Here is a 21,936-nt window from a genome sequence, read left to right on the forward strand (position 1 = left end):
CCTCTGACAATTCCAAGTTCCAAGGTCGGGGGGAATACCAACACACTTACCTGAGGAGCACTGATCATGATAACATGAAGCTCAAAACAAAGCTCAATTGGTGGCTTTTAGAACTGGTGAAATATGCCGCAATCTGATGGCTGCGTTAGTGTTAGACAGTTGCCCTGCTAGCACTGCTACAATTACAAGCAACTACACTAGTGATTCCACTGACTTGTGTTATTGCAGTTCCTTCTTAATAGAAGATGGAGTGCTATTTCTGGACGAACGGATAGATAGATTGATGGATAGGGATAAGCAAACCTTGGGAGTGGGAAGTTGGGCCAAACCTTGTCAGTGCTTTAACAGAAGAAATCTACTGTCACGTACCTGTTTTGCCAAATAAGTTGTTGAGTGTTCTTGAAAATGGATAGCTCATGGAAAACATTGGTGTCACCAGGATCAGGGATGTTGACTGAAAGAGAGAAATGGCTTTTTGTCAAATGCTTAGAACTTTCTTTGTAGTCACATGGAGAAAAGTAAAAGGTTAAAATAAAAAGCTGTTCTGCAGCACAGATGGGACAGGTTAGATGTTTGTATGGCATCAGTTCACTCATTTGCATGTTTATGATGACAATGGAGGAGATAGACAACTTTAAACAAAACTACCCAGCACAAAAGTGACAGTCTATCTCTAACCATTGGTTAGCTGGGAACACGGTGTAAGCTTCAGGGTCAGTCACAGAATCACAGGGGTTGGAATGGACCTCTGGAGATCACTGAGTCCAATGCCTCTGCTATAGCAGGTTGCACAGGGGGGTGTTCAGATGGGTCTTGAATATCTGCAGAGAAGGAGAGTCCACCAGCTCCCTGGCAGGGGCTCTGTCACTGTCAAAGTAAGGAATTTCTTTCTCAAAAACGTGAAATTCCTATGTTCCAGTTTGTGCCTGTTGCCCCTTGTCCTGACACTGGGCACCACCGAAAAGAGCCTGGCCCTTTCTTCTTGACACCCGCCCTCTAGATATTTACAAACATTAATCAGATCCCCTCTCAGCCTTCTCTTCTCAGGCTAAACAGCCCCAGGTCTCTCACGCTTTCTTTGTACAGGTGATGCTCCGGGCCCCTCGTCATCTTTGTGGTCTTCCACTGTGGCCTGACCTGGCAGGACACCGTTGGCCTTCATGGCCACAGAGCACCTTGGCTCACGGACAGCCTGTTGGCCACCAGGACCCTCATGTCCTTTTCTGCAGAGCTCCTCTCCAGCAGGTCAGCCCCCAGCCTGTGTGGTGCATGCAGTGATTCCTCTCCTGGTACAGTTATTCCTCTACACTGGCTCTTGTTGAACCTCACCAGGTTCCTCTCTGTCCAACTCTCAGCCTGCCCAGCTCTCGCAGACTGGCAGCACGGCCTTCTGGTGTGTCAGCCACTCCTCCCAGCTCCACATCATCAGCAAACTTGTGGAGGATGGACTCTATTCCTTCACCCAGGTCACCGATAAAGGCACTGAACAAGACTGGACCCAGCACTGGCTCCTCGTGAGCATCACTAGTTACAGCCCCCAATCAGACTGTGCCAAGATCACAGCCCTATCAGTGCCAGACAGTAGAACGTTCCGGTCCTGTATCCATCAAGGCGGGCAGTAAGGCTAGGAGCCGCGCACCTGGGATTGGCCATGAAGGCTGCTGGGAATCCGAAGGCAAATTGAACTCCACGCACTAGAGGGCGGCGGAATGCAACTCTGTTCAGGCCGGAGAGCTTTTGCTGCTAAAATGCTTCATTTTCAGAGCTGGCATTGTTTGAGAAATTAACGGGATTCCTTCAATTAGAAGAAAGAAGATAGCCAGAATTTTCTCATTGGTGCCCAATGGGAAGAGAAAAGGTGCTGGGCACAAATGCAAAATACAAAGAATCCCACTGAAAAAGAAAAATGGTTCCACTGTAAGCAAAGTCAAACAAAGGGCAGATGGGGCAGAGAGGCTGGGGAGTCTCCATCCCTTGAGCTATTCTGAGTTTTCTTAAGCAATACTTCAGCAGATTCTTCTGAATAAATTCTGTTCCTGTACAAAGTGAAAACTCAACACCATGAGAGTGATTCAGGCACTACAAGAGTGACACAGACATTTCTCCTACAATCTGAATGAGATGACCCCCAGAAGCTCCTCCCAACCTCAGCTGCTCTGTGATTGCAAATGGACACGATTTGGACAAAATGTTGTTTCTTCCTCCCATTTTGTATTCTAAGAATCAGTGCTGGCTAAGCTATCAGCTGCCTTAGGAGTCCCAGCAGCAGCACGGCCATTCTTCCCTGCCCCAAGAAATTCCTTCTGAATTTTTCTTACATCGTGAATAATTAATGATACCCCTGGAATTGTCTTTTTTCTAACTTAAAGTTCCATTACATTTTGTACTTAATTTCTTATGAAATTCAGTATGTTTTCATATACTGTTCTAGATCAATTTCCACCAAGCTCCTTCTCATTTTTGACCAATTATTGTAAGTGAAACGATGAACTTTGAAAAGGGAAGTGTATTCATATCTGTGTTGTTAATTTCTTTCTCTGGTCAGTTCTAAAAAATAATTCAGCATAAAGTGCAATGGACTTAGTAGACGCATGGAGAATGTTGGGTTATTCAACAGTAACTTAGAAATATGTTCTTAAATCAAGCATTTCACCTTTGTTTGTTGTGAACTCCATCTGGATAGTGAATTCCTCTTCAGCAGGGCTTCTTTTATCTATTGGTTCAAGGAAGAAAAATGCAGTAACTATGTACAAATTCCAACAGTCTGTCACATAATACTGGAAATAGTTTGAGTTCTTACCTTGTTGTCCCATAGCGTCCCAAATACCAAAATGAATAATCCCTAGGAAACAGAAAATGACATATTTGACAACATCAACTTTGTTCTGCAGTGCCTCACAGTTATCTCAAACATTGTCCATGCTGACTATTAAAACTCCAGACTCTCGGATAGAAGGTGTTTTCAAAGTGCATTTCACATAATGATGGACTGCTGATGTGGCTGGAGTTGTCCAGGACGGACTGAATATCTGGTTTAGAAGACGACCCAGGTAGTTTGCTAGCATTAAGTACACTTGGAAGAACGGGTATTTGTACGTGGGAGGCAGGCCCTTCCTATTTTTCCAAGCTGGAAGGTGCACAATAGAAAAGGCAAGAGAGATTGGTCTGGAGTGTACAGTTTTGAGGACATCCTTAAGAGACAGAGCAGACATAACTATTGTTGTCTTTAAGAAATCCTGTTGTATCTAGATTCTACTGGCCAAATTTCTGGTTGTAAAAACCATGCTGACTGAAAGTTTATCACATGGGTTTGGTCAGTTCCTCTCTTATTAGCACTACTCAGCTGTTTTGGGGGGTTTTCATGTAGTTTATACTTCCTCATTATTTGGACCCACAAGAGGATCATGTGATGCCTCCAGAGGCACTGTAATAACAGCAGACACTTGATGAGTTGTAGCTTGCCCAACTGAAAATAATGGGGCTATTTTCCTCATCTTCAGGATAGGAGTTCTTGCCGAAAGTATTGACAAAATTAGAAGTTATGTCTGTGCCAGATTGATCTACAAGGCACGTCTGTTAATGAAGCTGATGATACAAGGTGTTTCTGAATGCCTGGAATGGGTTTCCCAAAGAGCCCTTTGGGAGTGAAGATGTGTAAGACAAGCCTGAGCTTTCCTGTGCTGTTTTAATTCCCCTCAAGCACAGCACTACAGGAATGTCACTACTTGTTAAATGGGCATAAGATGAAACAAACCATGCCTATGTGTAACTCACCTGCAAAGCGTTGAGCAGAGCAAAGAGGATGTGGAAAGCTTGGTGGCTATTTTTGATGATGGTGGTAAGACCAAATCCCCAGGTGAGGCCTAAGAGTGGTGTCAAGATGATGAGACTTTTGCAAATTTGAAACAAGGTCTTCTTCTCTTGCTTGTTTGTCCTGTCCCCAATGTTTGGCCTTAGTATTTTTATTATCACAACTGCGGTGATGAACAAATTCATGGCCACGATGACCAGGGCAGGTATGACAAAGGCCAAGACAGCTTTACTGTCCTCCCAGTTGAGCCAGCAGGCATCCTTTCTGGTGTAAGTGTCCCACGGCAGCGTGACAGCAATGGTGGTGACTGCGAAGACAAAGGGGCACCCATAACCCAGGCAGAACACCACTGCTTTCTGACACGTCTTGCTTGTGTTGTGTAAGATGAAGACTAGTCTGTAAAAAAGGATGAGGCCGAGGCTGAGCATCCAGAAAAAGCCACACAGGTAGAATAAATGGATGAAGAACGTGGCTGCAACACAGATATCTCTTCTTCTCTGCATGCTGTGTTCGCTGATGGAGGCAGTGACAATGAACCAAACGTCAGCAATTAGGAGAGATGTCGCTGTGTTGAGAATACAGACGTGACGCATGTAGGAGGTTGTGTTGTTTGTCACAGTTTTCCAAACTAAGGATTCAATTACAATACAGACCACTAAACTCAAGATTGAAATGGCCAGGCCAATGTGGGTAATGTAATCTTCAACGGAATTTTTAGCAGGTTTATCCGGTGACATCAGAATGGAGAACGGTGTCAGGTGATTGCAGGAACAAATGACATTGTCTTCTTCCTCTGTTAGTGTGCAACTTTGATTATCCCAGCTTCCCCTACTGTTGTTGAGGTTGAAGTCCCAAAAGACACATTGGGGTGCCTTCAGAGATAGGTTTTCTTTCTGAAAGGTCATATTAATATGGAAGTTCTGGTTTCTCTCACAGCTCAGAACTGTTGATATCACCAAACTGTTCACATACATGCCCACATTCACAGGCAATATATGACCAAGCGCTGAGTAGGCCACACTGACAATGGTTGAATTTGGAGGCAGAGTCTCAATTTTATCAATCAGCACACTAGCTGTGAGGTTTCCTAGGCGTCTGAAGTCCTTATTATAGTCTGCGTGGTTATGTTCTGTGACAACCATACCTTGCAGCTCAAGGGTTTCAGTGGACACATGTGGAATGCTGTAATTAACCGGTAGGAGGTTCTCAGAAAATCTTTCCACCGCGTTCAGTAACAAAGAACTTGTGGGTGTCCGCTCTCGATTCAGGTCAACCCAAAGTTCCTTCTTAGAATCAGCAACAATAACGTCCACTGTAGTGAAGTAATCCTGTAACAACAGAACAATAATGCTGCAACTGAAATCTTGTACAAGTACTTGTTTTTGATGATAGTTTCTGGATTGGATGAGAATTGCCTGTTGAAAAAGCCCTACGTGTTCTTCTTTTGTTCAGTCCATATGGAATATTCAATTATTAATCTTCTGCACACCCTATTTTCAAGGCAAGGCTTCCAAAGTAATTTGCTTAGCTTGTTTTTATATGTTAATTTTGTCTTTTCTCCAGCCTTCTTTCCCAGGCCTCAACCTTTATGCTATATGTGATTTTTTTCTATCTCACTCTCCAACTAGAAAAGAAGTCTTCTTGCACACTTCTGCTCAGAAGAGCAGTGCTATTCCTCCACACCTGACAATCAAGGCTTACAAGCATTTCTATGACATGTTTTGCTGTTCAGTTGTTGTAACATCAGTTGATTTCCTTTGCATCATTGTGGACCCTGGAATTTACTCTCCCTATCCTTCTTTAAGCCCTATTTTCTATTCTCTCTCCTACTCCATCATTCATAGAATCATAGAATCAGCAAGGTTGGATAAGACTCACAAGGTCATCCAGTCCAATCATCCACCAATGACCAATATTTCTCAGTAAACCATGTCCCTCAACACAATGTCTAACTGTTCCTTGAACACCTCCAAGGTCAATGACTCCACCACCTCCCTGGGCAGCCCATTCCTTGGCCTTTCCTCTAATCTTGAATCCTAGAGGCATTTATGGGCCCCTAGAACATTTCTAGCTGCTAAGCTAGAATACAGCAATCTCTCTTTCATGCTTAAGCCTAGTCTTCATCATCTTGAGCTTTCATAAATACTTGTTTCTTTGCTGTCATTTAATCATTGTGGCCACTTTGTCTTGTTCCTTTAATTCCCTCCTGTTCCTGACTCTAACCAACCACAGCAGTCCATCAGGAGGAATGTCATTCTTTATGACAAAAGAGGCCAAAGGCGTTGATGAGTATTAACAAGTGTTAAATAAAACCTTACGATGATAGTGGACTTCTCTGCTTCTACTGGAATAGAAGAGATGTTGTAGAGGATGGTAACAATTGCAGCAAGGTTTGCAGAAGAATTGTCATCTTGCAGCAGTACTATCTGATTCTTCAGGTTCTGAAGGAAGTTAGGTAGGCCGATTTTTGCACTGGGACTGTTGACCAAGGACTGGAACAGAAGATAGCAGTGTATCACATGTATGCAATTTGCCTGGAGCTTGATCCTCCTTCGTAATGGCTACAGCTATACTAATAACACAGAGAGCACCATACTGCTAAGAGGTAAACTTTGCCCCTCCAGACACCTCACCTCTGCCATGAGCAGCAGGTTGTTTATCTGTTCGGACACGCAGTCATTCTTTTCCATCTTCCATGACTTGCTGCAGCACTTGTAAATTTTGCTGCCTCGGAGAAAAGTAGTATTTAAAACAGAGCACGACTTTATTAACACGTCTCCTTCCCTTCCAAAGGTTTTGTTTTCTGAGCAGGAAATGATGTCCTTATCTGTATTGAGAAAAAGACATCAAGATGGAAAACTGAGAAGCATAGAGGTGAATAATTTACCTCCCCTCAGATAAGTGACCACACAGCATTCTAAGTTCTTTATATTAGGATTTTGGTTTTCTCTTTTCATTAATTATGACCTTTCAGTAGGAATATGCCTCAGAAGTTGGTGGTTTTTTTTTTTCCCCAATAACTTCCAAGCTTTCACTGCTCTCCATAGTAAAAATATACAGAAAGATTAATTTATATCTTCAAACATTCTTCCAAGGCCTAAGCGGGATCTTTTTTGAGAGCAGGGAAATATTCTGGGTCCCTGTATCCTGGTTCCTCTGCTATGGGCCTGTGGTGTTTTGCTGCTCAAGGAGAAGCTGCAAGCAAAACCTGGTGAAAAGAATGTTGGCTTCTAAATTCTCATGCCAATTTTTTTTTCAATCATGAAATGAGAAAGAAAGCCCCTTGTTTTGGGGTACTTGATTGAACTGCCAAATGAATTTAGGCTCCATCCATTGGATTGCACTGCACCACAGGGGTGGGGTTGTGACTGCATTGACCACTCAGAACTGTAAGTCTCTTCGTATCTGTGATCGTTTCTAACCTAAGAGTATGTTTATTTTGCTGAGGGACTCAGTTGTGCTGTAGCTCTCATAGGAAGCTCATTAAGGTCTTGATAGTGATGCCTTAACACCTTTTTGATGAATTAGTGTCTGCTAATTGGCTTTGATTGGGTTATTCACAGTAGCTGCCACTTAAAATCAAGTGTCTGCATATATATATGTGGCAATGTCACACAACTGCCTGCTCCAGCAAAGACAGAACATCTTGTTGAATTATTATTTTTTTAATGTCAGCAAAATGTGTGTTTTCCTCTGCATTCCAAAATTTCCAGCCAGAAAGGAGACAAAAGTTCTTGGCAAACAAGAACTGTTCCTGCTAGGTGTCACCCCTGATTAAACTACTGACATCTGCTGTACCAGAGATACTGGGATTTCCTATGTAGCAGCCAAAAGGAGCTCTGTGCTTACCAGGTATCAGGTTCAGCTGTATCCTCTCGCTGTTGACCTCCTGCCCAATGCTGTTCACAAACTTGCAGTATGCCTCGAGCTCCTTTCCCCTGCATTCTGTTTCTGTGTAATTGTACGAGTAGCACAAGAAATTTCCTTGCTCCTTTTTTGCTGCATGGAAGGTTTGAGGTGGGTTAGGACTGGTTCTGGCAGCAGAAAGCTGACATTTCTCTCATGTCTGTCTATGGATCTTTTGAACTCCCGATCTGCCCCAGTCTCCCATTGCTTCTCAGTATGCCCCAACTGCAGCCTCCTCCAGAGAGGACCCAACACATCTCAGCAACCCAACAATCCCTCCATCTCCCCCTGCTCACACTTCAGCCTGTTGTCTTTTTGCTCCTGCCTGCTTTCTGAAATAGTTTAGCTGTTCTGCGCTCACTTCTAATCCAGCTATTTTGTCACCTGCCTGAAAACTTCCAGTCTATAGAGGTGTACCAGGGAAGCCAAACACCCACAATAAGATTAAAGACATGGAAGCCTCAGCTGCTGGAGATGGTACCTACAACCACAAAGAAGACAGATCTTTGAATTGTATCCTGATCTGTTATTCTACATTTTCTGGAAATTAGTGGAAAGTCATAAGCAACACTTCCTTGATACTCATTTCAAACAGGTGGCAGAGAGGAATATAAAAGAAAATAAATGTAGTTCAGCATTCCCTAACCGGAACAGTGCTGATGATGCTTCCCTCCCACTGCCCTGCACGGTGTGCCTCATTGCTATGGCAGCACTTCAATTACTCTTCTGAGCCACAGTAATTTCCTAGGCCTGGAAACCATCCTAAAAAAGCCCATTTCTGTATCTTTTCATACCCTTAGTGGTACTCACAGGCAGTCGTAATATTGGTTACATGAACATAAAACAACGAAAAACGACAGGGTCTGGGTTGTAGTATGTACTGTAACTAATGATTCCACAAGTTTACCCTTTCTTACCAGCTGGAAATTCTTTTTCTTGCACCACTATTTTAACACCATAATCTTCCATGGTGTTAGCACTTATGCAGCAGTTGATGTCTTGAGGCGTTCCGCACACGATAGGTGCTTCAACGGGATCTATCCAGATGTGCTGCTTCAGGGGCAAGGGAATCACATTGATTGTCACGCTGGCAGAATTGTTCAGGGAGTCCTGGGAGAATGTGCAGACGTAGGTGCCTGAAAGCAGTGACACAAAAGCCACATCTTAGTCAGTGGAAGGGCTCCTCAGCTTCTGCATGCTCACCAGCCCATCAGTTTATCAGTTACGGCACAAGTACAGTCCTGGCAGTATTGGGGTTTTCTGTTCTTGAGCAATTTTAATTTTAATTCTCATTCTTTGCATCTCCCATGATGAGGTATCTCAGCTATTTGCTGTGCTGGGGATGCTGAGCTCTTGGAGCGTGTCCAGAGGAGGGCTACTAAGATGGTCAGAGGGCTGGAGCAGCTCTTCTATGAGGAAAGGTTGAGGGAATTGGGCTTGTTGAGCTTGGAGAAGAGAAGGATCCAGGGAGACCTCATTGTGGCCTCCAGTGCTTGGAGGGAGCAGATAAAGAGGAGGGGGAACGGCTGCTTGTGAGGATGGGTGGTGATAGGACAAGGGGAATGGTTTTAAAGTGAGCCAGGGGAGGTTTGGGTTGGATGTGAGGAGGAAGTTTTTCATGCAGAGGGTGGTGAGGCAGTGGAACAGGTTGCCCAAGGAGGCTGTGGATGCCCCATCCCTGCAGGCATTCAAGGCCAGGCTGGATGTGACTCTGGGCAGCCTGGGCTGCTGGTTGGCGACCTGCACACAGCAGGGGGTTGGGACTGGATGAGTGCTGTGGGCCTTTGCAACCCAGGCTATTCTATCATTCTATGATTTCATTGCCTTTGTAGCTGGTGTAAGCCACGTTCACTCACCGTTCCAGTCTTGAGTGGCAGTGCTCACCTCGAGCACGGATGTGGCTGTGGATTTGTTGGTTGTAATGCACGCAGCGCATTCTACTGCTTGTATTCTATCTCCAGAATGGATTTCCCATCTGATGCTGTCATAATTGCTCACATCACTTTCACATTTTAGACTGAAGCCATATCCCACAGAAACTGATGTGTTTACGCTGGAAGATATTCTTACCTGGGCTGAGACAACACAAGATAAATGTCATTATATTGAGGGCCGCTTGTCAGAATCATTAGTTTGCACTGAAGAGAGCCTCAGACAGCAGGTGGTCTCTTGGTGCTCCCTCTTACCTTCTCGGAAGTATGTAATTTGGATGTCCCAGCTGCTCCGGGCGCCGTGCCCTGTCTGCAGCTCACACGTGTATGTTGTCACCGTACCCGACTGCTCGGCCAAGCACAGCGAGTCCATCACGTTGAGCTTGTATTCAGTGCAGTTACTGCTGAAACTGGGGACTCCTAGAGAGAAAGATAACTAATTGAAGGTCAGGAGGTGTCTAACAGCAGTTGGGTTCTTCTTAAAATTCCAAGCAGTCACAATAGATTAGGAAGCCCTGTGGTTTTGTCAGCACCCTCTGACAGAATGCCACTTGAACACATCGGCGCCGAAGTCCTTTATAATCCTTCACTCTGGAAGTGCTCACAGAAGTCTCAAAGGCCCAATGCCCCTGCTTTCAGCACTGCTCTGTGGCCAAAATTAATTTAACTTAGAGCCACAGCAGAGCTTGGATGTGTCAGGATGGGCAACATGTTGCCCAAGGAGGCTGTGGATGCTCCATCCCTGCAGACGTTCAAGGCCAGGCTGGATGTGGCTCTGGGCAGCCTGGGCTGCTGGTTGGTGACCTGCACACAGCAGAGGGTTGGGACTGGATGAGCCTTTGCAACCCAGGCCATTCTGGGATTCTATGAATTAAGGGTGTTCTGGATCAGCCTGACCTCACTGCCGTATGTAGAAAACAAGGTAGGCAGTACAGGAGGAAAGCCACTGAGGAAGCTTGGCAATAAAGGGCAAATAAGGGCTCTTGCAGCCCAGCTTTCACCTCTTTCTGCAAGCACTGCTGCACACCAGTGGCTGTGCTCCGTGGGAAGGACTGTGCATGAACTTTGAAGGTTTATCTGTATGTCCCACTTTCTGATAAAGTCCTTTTACAACAAATGTTTAGCACAGACAGAAAATCCATTCCCATAAAACATTTAAGGAATCCATACCCAGTAAATACTAAAGAGGGCATTAAGCTGGTTACAATGGACTTTTGTGAGATTCTCTATTGATGTTATTTCGTAACTCTCTGCAACACATAGTGCTTGGAGATATATTAACTCTTACGTTCATGCTATTAGAAAGCCTACTGGGAAGTCTGACTCAATTGGTTTGTGATGGATCACAGCCCCATGTGGAGTCAGTTTTTAGGTAAGCTGGAGCAGTTTTGAAGGGTACTACTCATCCCTCTTGGTTTCCCCATCTTGTTATGTGGTACACAGAGACTTTCCGTCCCCAGGGATGACTCTGCAGATGATCATAGACACCCTTACAGCTCATTGTTTCTCTCAAAACCAGAAGATGCAAAAATTAGCTTTTTGGACAGTCATTGTGATGATGGTCTAGACGGCTGTTTCCAGTCAGGATGGCACAGATGTGAGTATCAATATCTGCGCAGTGCATGGAGATGCCCAGCATCCTACCTACACTTGGGCAGTGCAAATGGAGTCTGTACACACTTAGCCCCAGTCTGGGGCGCACCCCATGCACACCTTAGGTTCAGACCTCTGGGCTAGCTGCTGCTGAGCTGCAGGAGGTCTCTGACAGACATGCAAACCAAGGAGTGAAAGGCAACCTTTTGTAAATCTCACCTGTAATATTGATTGCTCCATTCACCTTCCAGTCACCAGTAAGCAGTGGTAATTGTCCATCAATGCAACAGAACAGCACAGGGCTGTTTGCCTGTATCTCAGGGCTGTTGCAGCTAACTTTATCATTGTTTGAGTGCGAAATGATACGTAGTGGAGAGACTTGGATTTCTTCTGTGCCTCTGTATATCAGATTCATAGACAGATATCTGCTTGTAAAAATGCATGTGTAGGTACCTGTAAGACAAAGACAACATCTTTACAAGGAGCACATTTTGCTGTCAGTTCCTCTACATTTGGATTTGTGAACTGGGAGCTACTTTACATCGAGTTTTAACATAGCACAATGCCACCCACTTCCCTTACGCTGATTTTCAAAAAGCTCTAAACAAGAGCATCTGAAAAACCAAACTGTGGGCTCTTCCTACTTGGGTTATGTTTGCAAAGGGGACGAGGGCCTTTGAGCCAAAATGCAGTCACAGCCTCAGTTACCTCACACAGAGGACAAGGCAGCCTCACTGCTGAGCAGCCACTCCTGTGATGTGATAGGGGACACTGGCACCAAAAATACCCATGTCAGTCTTCCACATCCACTGCAGGTCAGCAGGTGGTTCATTACAGAAAACAATCAGACCAACAAACGACCAAAAGGTGACAGGGAAATGATGAGGGATGCTCTATTTTTCTGTCTTAGTCCAGGGAGTCGCAGTCACCGCATGCCCCTGCTCCCCATAGAATTAGTGACACTAGAGATTTGCATCTGCACTTTTACTGATAGGAAATCGTACCAGAATCCTCCTGTGTAACGTTGATAATTGTAAGAACTGCCTGTGACGTCGCAGTGTTATTGTCTGTCTTCATGGAGTGCCGCGAGCTGTTCAGGATGATCTGACTGCCATGATACCAGGTCGTGTTCTCAGCCGTGGCGTTTACCTCACACATCAGTTGGATGGCATCCCCTTCAAAAATGTGGGCAGGACTCACAGTGAAGTTTGTGCGATCTGGGAAGACAAAGTGCAGCATTCTGCATTATTGCATGGTGCCTTTCATTGTAGAAATCCCAGCCGTTCTGTAGCTGCACACAGTCTTGGCTGCAGGGCACTGCCTCTGATAGCAGATACTACACTTTCCACAGGATCTTCTTCTACCATCTGCATCAGCCAAAGAGTCCAGACAGCTTTATGAAGGTGGACTTGTAACAGCTCTGCTTTCCAAGGAGAAAATCTGGGAGGAGAAGCAACCCAAGGAGAGGGCCCTCAGAGAGAGCTGGGTCAGTGCTCAGACCATGAGAGATGGGGGCACTTTATTGGGCACTGTGCTGCAGCAGCTTGGACAAAGTGCCAAGGAAATCAGAGGGAACACGTTCTTTAAGGCAGCTGCTTGCTCTGGCATGATGGTGTGGAGAGTATGGGCAGCCTGACATGCAAAGAGCTCAGTTCTGGAGCTGAGCTCAAGGGATTCAGTCGCTCTCCCACGGAGATATTGCATCAGGGTTTAACGGAGTATCTGGAAGGGTTTGGTTTTCAGTCAGAAATGCTGCATGCATGGCCATCTCATTCAAATTCTAAGCTTTGGTAAAATGAAGCACAAGGTGAAATGAAACAGATGAGAAATAAACAGTTTTTGTAGGTCCAGAGTTAGATAATCAACAACATAAGGTGAATGCTGAAGGGAAAGACTGAGAGCGTTTTGCACTTACTCATTATTTCTGCTGTGAAGGAGGTGGGCACTATGTTGTATGGTTCGTCCAGGTACTGTGCTACAAGTCTGCTGGAATGCTCCAGCTGATGGAAGCTCGCTGATCCTGCCTCCACTCTGTAGTTCACATCAACACTCCCAGGCCTGAGCAGACAGAATGAAAGAAGCACCATGACCTGGCAGCCTTGCATACCAGAGTATTTCTATGCTGTGGGACCATCTTGTGTCAGGGACAGGAAGACATGAGACCCAAAGGCTCCCTTAGGACTCACAGCTTGCTCTGGTATATAAGAAGAATCATAGAATGGCCTGGGTTGAAAAGGACCACAGTGATCATCTAATTTCAACCCCCTCCATGTGCAGGGTCACCAACCACCAGACCAGGCTGTCCAGAGCTATGTTATCCATAGTCTTATTTTCATGCTAATGGTTGGGATTTCCTTTGCAGCTATACTTTTATTTCACATGTACATATTGTGCATGAGTTCTAAGCAGAGTGAGTGCAGGCTTTGCTGAGCTGTGTTGCCTTGAGGAGAGATTTGTGCCCCCTAGGAAAACATGAAATTGTTTACTTACCTGAAACCAGTTGTTGTTGCTGACACAAAGCCCGGTAAGCATCCGTAGCCAGCATTAAACTGTAAACAAAGACACATGACACGACTTGAATCCTCTGCATTATCACTCTAGCGTACCTAAAATAAGGAGCTCTCCTCCCAACATCGCTGTGAGCGAGAGCGTGCAGTGTATCTGACAGAATGGGCCTGGGGCTCTTGCCACTGCCAGCAGAATGCATTTATATGGATGGTTTCATTCTCTACACGCTCATGGGGATGTAAGCTGGAACCAATAATGTGATTTTTTTCATATTTTTGATGCAAAAGATTTCTGAATACTTCTTTGTCTTCCTGTGTGTTAAAACAAAGGGGAATTTTGTCCTTTCAGTGGAGCTAAGCTATGGCCCACTTCATAGCTACAAGTGCTGCAGTCTCTGCAGCTTCCCACTGCAAAGTGGGGCAGTGACAGTGACAAATCATGTGCTGAGACATAGGATAAATGCTGCTTTTTAAGAGGGCTTTGTGGCTTTATGGATGGAAAACAAAATCATTACCGCTTTATCGAGGTCAGCTTTGTATTTTTTGTATAGCTGTGAAGAATGATTCCTGAGATCATCGTGGAAGGCTGTGTCAAGTCTTACTGACATATTCATTACAGTGGGCTCTCCCATACCACATGAGTCTGTAAGGAAAGGCATAAAAATAAATCAAAAGCAACAATTACAATTAAAATTAGCTTTTTCTACTAACTTAAACCTAAATCTTACAACTTCCCAAGATTCATCTGTATGATAGAAAAGCTACAATTCTCATAATTTCCCACACCTACTTTAGATGTGTGCCATCTGCTGAATACCCACAGCTTCCCTGCAGCTAACACAAAGCTGTAGACTAGCTGTAGTGTTTAGAACACCACCAGAAAGTGATGTATTCAGAAGCTGATATGCAGCCTTCCTGCAGTGGTTGAACTGCTACACTGCTTCCGTTAAAGAGGGAATTTAGGTGAGTAATTTTGACCAGGTACTTAACTTACACATAGCAAAAATTGCATGGGATGAATCACCCCCTGTGTTTCACTGAAATTAATGTAAAAAATCCTTGATGGCTTCAGGAGGGTGATATTCTGGGTGAAGATTCATCCGCGGGAAGAGGAGAGTACAAAATATTTGGACATCAGAGCCCACTTTAGGACACGTCCATTCCATGCAGAGGAGGAATGTGTGCCCAGGGTCCTGGACTTCCAAAGGATCTGAATTTCCACATGATTCGGTGCCTTGTAGAGCTACCAGGTCTAATCCATGCAGTAAGAGCACGGTGTTGCTCTGTTTCAGAACAATTGCCTCTGAGTGCAGTAGCTAGCATGGGTGAGCTCTGACAGCGCTGGGCTGCCCAGCTTAGCTCTGGAGCTGCCTCTGTGTTCCTTTGCTCCAGCACAAGCAGTAGTGGCTTCCTCAAAGCATTCATGGGCTCTGCCTTGGGTTGCAGAAGCAACGGGTAGAGCTCCATTCCACTCCTGTTAGCCTGAATATCCAGTCAACAGCCAGCCTCCTAAAGAGTCACGAGCATCTCATCAGAGCCACAGAATGAAAACTAACAAAAGATATGTGCTGGTTTTATTTTTATTTATTTATTTATTTTTTCATTTGTTTTATTCCTTCTCTCCTCTGTAGTATTTTGATACAATTTGGTCACATGTGTAAGTTCTGTTAATGAAAATCTGAGAAGAAGAAACTGTCTTTGCTTAGCAGAAATTCCCACAGAGGCACATGAGGGACTGCAGGAGCTGGGGCTCTTGCATGGCACTACGTGTCTACACATAATTGTGTTGAGAGGGCCCCACATCACAAAGAAGCATAGAACCACAGAACAGCCTGGGTTGCAAAGGCCCCCAGCGCTCATCCAGTCCCAACCCCCTGCTGTGTGCAGGTCGCCAACCAGCAGCCCAGGCTGCCCAGAGCCACATCCAGCCTGGCCTTGAATGCCTGCAGGGATGGGGCATCCACAGCCTCCTTGGGCAACCTGTTCCACTGCCTCACCACCCTCTGCATGAAAAACTTCCTCCTCACATCCAACCTAAACCTCCCCTGTCTCACTTTAAAACCATTCCCCTTGTCCTATCACCACCCACCCTCGTAAACAACCTCTGAAAGAAAAGAAAGATCCAGAGCATTTCTACCCGCTTTCCACATTCATGGGCAAGGAGGCAGCCCAGTGCTCTGCTCAGCTCTGCTCCATCTTCAAAGCAGCACAGGGGTGTGCAATGCTAAGGCTCAGCGCAATTTCTCCCTTACCTTTATTCTGAGGCTCACAGTAGGGCCCAAGGAAAGGCCTTTCCCTGGTGTAGCCACACGGCTGGTTGGGAGCTAGGCTGGTGGAAGGGCAGCTTATCAGGTCACTGCACCCCGTGCTTGGCCAGGCATATCCGCCTTCACAGGAACAGCAGCTCTCGTTCTCACTGGTCACACAGACTGGTGTTGGACAGACAGAGAAACACTGTGAGAATGACAGAATCACACAACATCCCAAGTATGAAGGCACCCCAAAGGATCCCTGGGCCATCTCGAATGTACAGAGATTCCTCCCTGCCCGTGTAAAGGCCTGGTGTGTTCATACACTGTCTGCTGCATTAATTGCTTGCATGTGATGTTTCACAACCACAGTTAGGTAACAAAACCTGCCTCGTACCCATAAGAATAAGCCTGGTGCCGACTGCATCTCACACAGCCTGCCAGGTGAGAGCAGAGCCCCTTGCAGTGATTTACACTCCAAACACAAGTGGGAGGGAAGGAAACAGTCTGATGGCTGTTGTCGCAGCTTCCTGAAACTTGAAAGTGACTCGAACTGCTTGTTATTTAAACTGGAGCAAAATTCTTTGACTCAAGCTTCCTCTGGCTCTGTCCCTTCCTTAGGAAAAGAAAAGCATTTGGGTCTACTAATGCTAACATTACGAAAGGAAAGCAGTGGGATGGGGGTAACAAACCACGCTGTGTGACAGAGCTTCGCTGGGTCTCTCACTGGGCAGCAGAGACCATTCTGTTTTGCTGACTTCTAGGCATGATGAGTAGTAAGAGTGGGAGATACAATACTGGCAAGCAAGAATGTCAGCCAGAATACAAAAATAAACAAGCAACCCACCTGTTGTAACGTTGATACTTGAAACTGTCATTTCTACATCTGAAATATTGGTTGAAAATGGAAGAGGGAGGTTTCTGAAATACTCTTTGATTGGTTCCAGGAAGGATGAATTCGTAAGGCTTACTTCAATGTCAATGGCATACTTCAGGGGTGGGGGGTCGAAAATGAGCACTGGAAGAGAAATGGCATGACACTGCAAAGCTGTGTGAGGGTAAATCCTAAACTGGGGGCTTCCCGGATGGCATTTGGCCCTTTGTTGCAATTTCACAGCAGCGAAGTTTGGCATTCTGTTTAGGAACACTTCCAACTTCCTGCTGTGTAGACATTCTGCACTACTTCTACCTCCTGCCTGTCCGACCACAGCCAGATATCTGTGGTCTCAGACCAATAGGAAGCAAATATAGATGGCATAAGATATTCAGAGAGAAGCCATCTCATCCACTGTCTCTCTTGAGTCAGTAAGTGGATGGATTATCAAAAAGAACTGAAGCTGCGCTGGGTTATCTTGTGACCCCACACTGCTCAGCAGCTTGTGCTTTGGTTTTCTTCCTATAAAGTAAGTTTCATCTTGCATAGGAACTTTGCTCATATGTATCCATTCATGACTGGGCAGAACTTCATGCCTCTCTTATTTCTTGTGTTTTTACTGCCTCCTCTTTCTGACTGCCTGTCTGGAAGCACTGTCCCAGCACTGACCTCACCCACGACTTGCTGGAAACCCGCTCTGCTGCCATACATACATGCACGTACCATTTCGCTTCTGCCTCTGCAGCTCTGGTTGGAAGCTTTCCTCTCCTCCTTCCCTGCCAATCTGTGGGAGAAACAGAGAGAAGAAGTTCTGTGAAAAAAAAAACAAAGTGAAGATTTAACTACTGTGGTTGGCATGAGAAAATAAGCAAAGAAAACCTTGCCATTAACAAACTCCTCCTCTGTAAGCAGAATGTTTGTGTCTTCTATGCAGGGAAATGCTAAACCCCACCATGGTTGAACAGGGAGGGGTGGCACAGGTTCGCCAGGCTGGGTTCACCCAGGGTGCAGCTGAGCGCCTTGCAGATCACTTTGCTTTTTCAGTCATGCCTTGAACTACACTGGCACTGATGTTAGCAAGGAAAGCCAGGGAACAAGCAAAGATTTAGGCAGGAAGTTTGCGGCTTGGCCAGTTTCTTGAGCCCCGCTGTAATCTTTGTTTACAGAAGGGGTGAATAGGCTGGCAGCCCTTCAGCCATCTCCGGGTACAGAGGAACCATCTGGCATGTGATTTGAGCTGGGCCCTGTGTCACGGTGCAGCGGCAGTGAAGCTGGCAAGGTGTGCAGTGCTTCTCCTGAGGTCAGTCGCCATGCACGGCCTTCTGTCATCCCCCTCCTCCCTCATGTTTGCACCCAGTGCTTTCCTTTGCAATTACTCTCCCCAGCAACTGCGGCGGTGCTAAGTGCTGCATCCTTCAGTACCTCACATAACTCAGACCAGAATAATGACTCATTTGCAAGGTGCACCAGAGATCAGTGACACTGAAAAACAAGGTACTGCTCTTTTCATGAAAAAATGTCAAAGTGCTCTGGGCTGCAGGTGGTTGGGAAAAGCAGAGCAAAGCACTCTGTCCCTAATTAGACAGGTGCCGTAGGGCAGGTGGGGCTGTGGCTGGCAGCAGTGTGTGCTGTGCAGAGTGGGCAGAAATGCATGGAGGGCTCTCACCTCCCTCTTCACCTCTGGTGGACGAGAAACTGGACATGAGCCAGCAGTGTGCGCTTGCAGCCCAGAAGGACAGCTGTGTTCTGGGCTGCGTTAAAAAAGGGGTGGCCAGCAGGGAGAGGGAGGTGATCGTCCCCCTCTGCTCGGCTCTTTGAGGCCCCATCTGCAGCACTGCGTCCAGGCCTGGGGCCCCCACGCACAGGAAGGACGTGGAGGCTCTGGGAGTGGGTCCGAGAGGAGACACTGAGATGGTCAGAGGGCTGGAGGCAGCTCTGCTGTGAGGAAGGCTGAGGGAACGTGGGCGTTGTTACAGCTTGGAGAAGAGAAGGCTGCAGGGAGACCTCAGTGTGGCCTTTAGTGCTTGGAGGGAGCGAGGATAAAACGAGGAGGGGGGAAGTGGCGTGTTTGTGAGGGTGGGTGGTGGACGAGGGACGAAGGGGTAAGTAGGTTTTTAAAGTGAGCCAGGGGAGGTTTAGGTTGGATGTGAGGAGGAAGTTTTTCATGCAGAGGGCGGTGAGGCACTGGAACAGGTTGCCCAAGGAGGCTGTGGATGCCCCATCCCTGCAGGCATTCAAGGCCAGGCTGGATGTGGCTCTGGGCAGCCTGGGCTGCTGGTTGGCGACCTGCACACAGCAGGGGGTTGGGACTGGATGAGCGCTGTGGGCCTTTGCAACCCAGGCCGTTCTGTGATGATTCTCTTCTGGTCTTCTTCCAACTTGCCCAAAAGAGCTTGGATTCCAGTCACCCTGTCAGAGCTCAGGACCCTGGCACATTAGAGGCTGAGTCTGTTGGGCTTGAGTGGGTTTATAATATGTAAAGAAGTGTTTTACGTTCTACAGTAACTGTGATTGACCAAGGGTTGGTTGATCTGTATACTGTTTTTCTTTACAGACACTATTAACTCCTATTCAGTCGTTTGGTCCCTTTGTTTTCTGTTCCTCTTTTGGCCTCTATGGCTAGGGACCATTTGTACAGAAACTGTTCTGAACTCATGCACAGAACGAAGCACAGAGCAGACTCCTGTCACGCAGACTGCAGATGAGGCAGATGTCTGTGAGGGAAACTATGGGCAGTCTGCCCAGGAGCAGTGCCCAAACTGCTCTCACCTCAGCTGAGCCCAGGGGACAGCAAACTAAATCCCTTGTAGACTAACGCAAGTGAGACCCACAAGTTTTGCTCAATTCTTTCTGGTGAGGCTTTAAGTCTGGGAAGAAAAAGAGCCCAGTTCTTGGATTTCTATCCATTTTCCACACTGCAGAGATTCTCTGGTTTCAGTTTCCCCACTTTATCTCGTACTGCCCTCCTGGAAGGCTTTCTGGCAGTAGAGCAGAGCCGTATCAGCTGGGCTCTATGAGCAGAGACCAAATTAAAACCCATGGATCTGGGTTAGGATACTCACAGCAGATTGGGTGAGTAGGTCAAAGCCTGAGGCCTGAGACGTCTGGAAGCATGTTGTGGCCAGTAGAGACAGCAGGCGGAGGGCTGCAGTAACTGGGGATGGCATGTTGTTGTCAGCTTTGCTGTACAGCCTAGGAGGAAAGTGGAGAGGGATCATATTTTCAGCTGGCTCTCACACTGGGAAGTACTCACACACCCTACAAAAGCATTGCGTTGAGGCTATTCCAGCATGCTGCTCACTCCATCCCTGATGGAGTACAAAACAAAGTCTTTAAGAAAAAAAAGCACTGAGGAAAATCTCTGAAGGCTCGACAGTATGTGAGTGGTAACGTCAGCTTGTTTAGCAATCAAGTTAGCTTGACTAATATCGTGAACTTTTGTAGAAATGAATCACAGAATCCCAGAATGGCCTGGGTTGCAAAGGCCCATAATTTTCATCCAGTCCCAACCCCCTGCTATGTGCAGGTTACCAGCTATCAGACCAGGCTGCCCAGAGCCACATCCAGCCTGGCCTTGAATGCCTGCAGGGATGGGGCATCCACAGCCTCCTTGGGCAACCTGTTCCAGTGCCTCACCACCCTCTGGGGGAGAAGGCATCTGAACAAGCAGGAAAGCAAGGCTACATCTACAGCACTCAGTGCAGCTGCCTTGTGCCTTCAGAGAGGTGCTGCCATTGTCTCTGAGCCTGCGCTGTCACTGCAGCAACTGCTGTCATCAGAGGGAGTTTATTCAGTGGTTCAGAGGTGCTGAACCACATGTACACTCCTGTCCAGGGCTTCCCCAGGGCGGTGTTTCCAGTGCTCTGACTCATCCCTTTTCATATTATGTCACACTGGTCACCCTTGTTTGTGGAACAGAACATTTTCCTCCTTGATCTGTAACTTTAAATTCCTTTGTTCCTCTGTAAGCCTTCCTATTAGTCATGACCTCTTTATGCTCAGAGAGTTTGCATGGAAAATGAAAGTTAATTTGGTCCCATTTATCAGCAGAACAGGTCCAAACCATACCATGACCAAGCAAGACTTCCTGCAAGAAGAAGAAAACTCGGCAAGGCTTGTGTTTGCAAGGCAAAGTCACTGCAATAGGACCCATTCCACCACGTAACCGGTAGCACAGAAAACACCAGCTGAATGAGTGGAAAATGACATTCCCCAGCAGCCTCTCCCCCGTGTTGGGAAAGGAAAGGCTTGCTGAGGGCTGACCTTTCTTTGGAGCAGTTACCTCGATTTTCAGCAGGGACTTAATGCCCACGCAGCTCATGGTTTCTGTGGTCTTACCACTGTGCAAGGTTCAAAGAGCCCTGGGTAGCCAGAAGCAGTGTAGTCTTGGCATGGCGTGTTGCCCTTGCAGCAGGGTTTTATCTCAGGTTTGGTGACTAGAGTGCTCCTATTGACACCATCAGCCCCATGGCTCATTCCGTGGGCTCTGAGTTTAGGCCTATTCATCTGGCAGGTGCTGCTTATCCACCTTCTGCCCGCCTCCCAGGTGCCCACTTCTCTCTCACAGGCAGACACATCTGCTTTGTAGAGGAATGTGGCCATACAAGGATGGTTAGGGGCTGGAGCATCTGTTGTGTCACGAGTTGATGAGAGAGTGGCACTGCTCCACTTGAAGTCTTGGAGCGAGCTCATCCATGTGTACCAAGAACTCAGGGTGCTGGAATGGCTTCTTTGGCGAGGGGTTCTGAGTGCAAGCTGAAACAAGCATTTCCACACAGAGCATCCTCATGCAACCACCCATGGTAGAGATATTTTATTCTTCATGACTAAAGAATTTTATTCTTGATGGGCTGGAGAGCACTGTGGTCATACCACATCTTTGGTACTGGTTCCACTCCTCATCTTTCCAAGTGTGCTATAAATTTATAACTTAATTATGCTGCACTATTCCTGCAAAAGCATTTTCCTACAGTTTAAACAGCTCCTCTCTCTTTGGTCACTTTGTGTGAAAGCTTTATGACGATGGGAGACCTGTGGGGTGAAGGGCACATGGAGAAAGGAACCA

At 46.4% G+C, this 21,936-nt stretch overlaps 1 protein-coding gene across 2 annotated transcripts in view; it reads right to left on the reverse strand.

The window, feature by feature from the left end:
• ADGRF5 (adhesion G protein-coupled receptor F5) overlaps positions 1–21,936 on the reverse strand; it is a 30,370-nt gene that overhangs the window by 1,626 nt on the left and 6,808 nt on the right. For both annotated transcript variants that reach the window (XM_010708147.3, XM_010708146.3), the window contains exons 2-20: positions 19,934–20,063; positions 17,595–17,655; positions 16,845–17,015; positions 16,001–16,177; positions 14,264–14,391; positions 13,732–13,790; positions 13,157–13,299; positions 12,246–12,458; positions 11,461–11,694; positions 9,904–10,068; positions 9,574–9,792; positions 8,635–8,853; positions 7,661–7,810; positions 6,445–6,638; positions 6,130–6,303; positions 3,775–5,139; positions 2,801–2,842; positions 2,654–2,713; positions 370–454 (exon numbers count right to left, since the gene is read on the reverse strand). In XM_010708147.3, the coding sequence (XP_010706449.1) occupies positions 370–454; positions 2,654–2,713; positions 2,801–2,842; positions 3,775–5,139; positions 6,130–6,303; positions 6,445–6,638; positions 7,661–7,810; positions 8,635–8,853; positions 9,574–9,792; positions 9,904–10,068; positions 11,461–11,694; positions 12,246–12,458; positions 13,157–13,299; positions 13,732–13,790; positions 14,264–14,391; positions 16,001–16,177; positions 16,845–17,015; positions 17,595–17,655; positions 19,934–20,038 (3,964 nt within the window). In that variant the 5' untranslated portion in view covers positions 20,039–20,063. The remainder of the gene's footprint in view (positions 1–369; positions 455–2,653; positions 2,714–2,800; positions 2,843–3,774; positions 5,140–6,129; positions 6,304–6,444; positions 6,639–7,660; positions 7,811–8,634; positions 8,854–9,573; positions 9,793–9,903; positions 10,069–11,460; positions 11,695–12,245; positions 12,459–13,156; positions 13,300–13,731; positions 13,791–14,263; positions 14,392–16,000; positions 16,178–16,844; positions 17,016–17,594; positions 17,656–19,933; positions 20,064–21,936) is intronic.

This window comes from Meleagris gallopavo, chromosome 2 (genome assembly GCF_000146605.3).
Source record: "Meleagris gallopavo isolate NT-WF06-2002-E0010 breed Aviagen turkey brand Nicholas breeding stock chromosome 2, Turkey_5.1, whole genome shotgun sequence".
Taxonomy (NCBI): domain Eukaryota; kingdom Metazoa; phylum Chordata; class Aves; order Galliformes; family Phasianidae; genus Meleagris; species Meleagris gallopavo.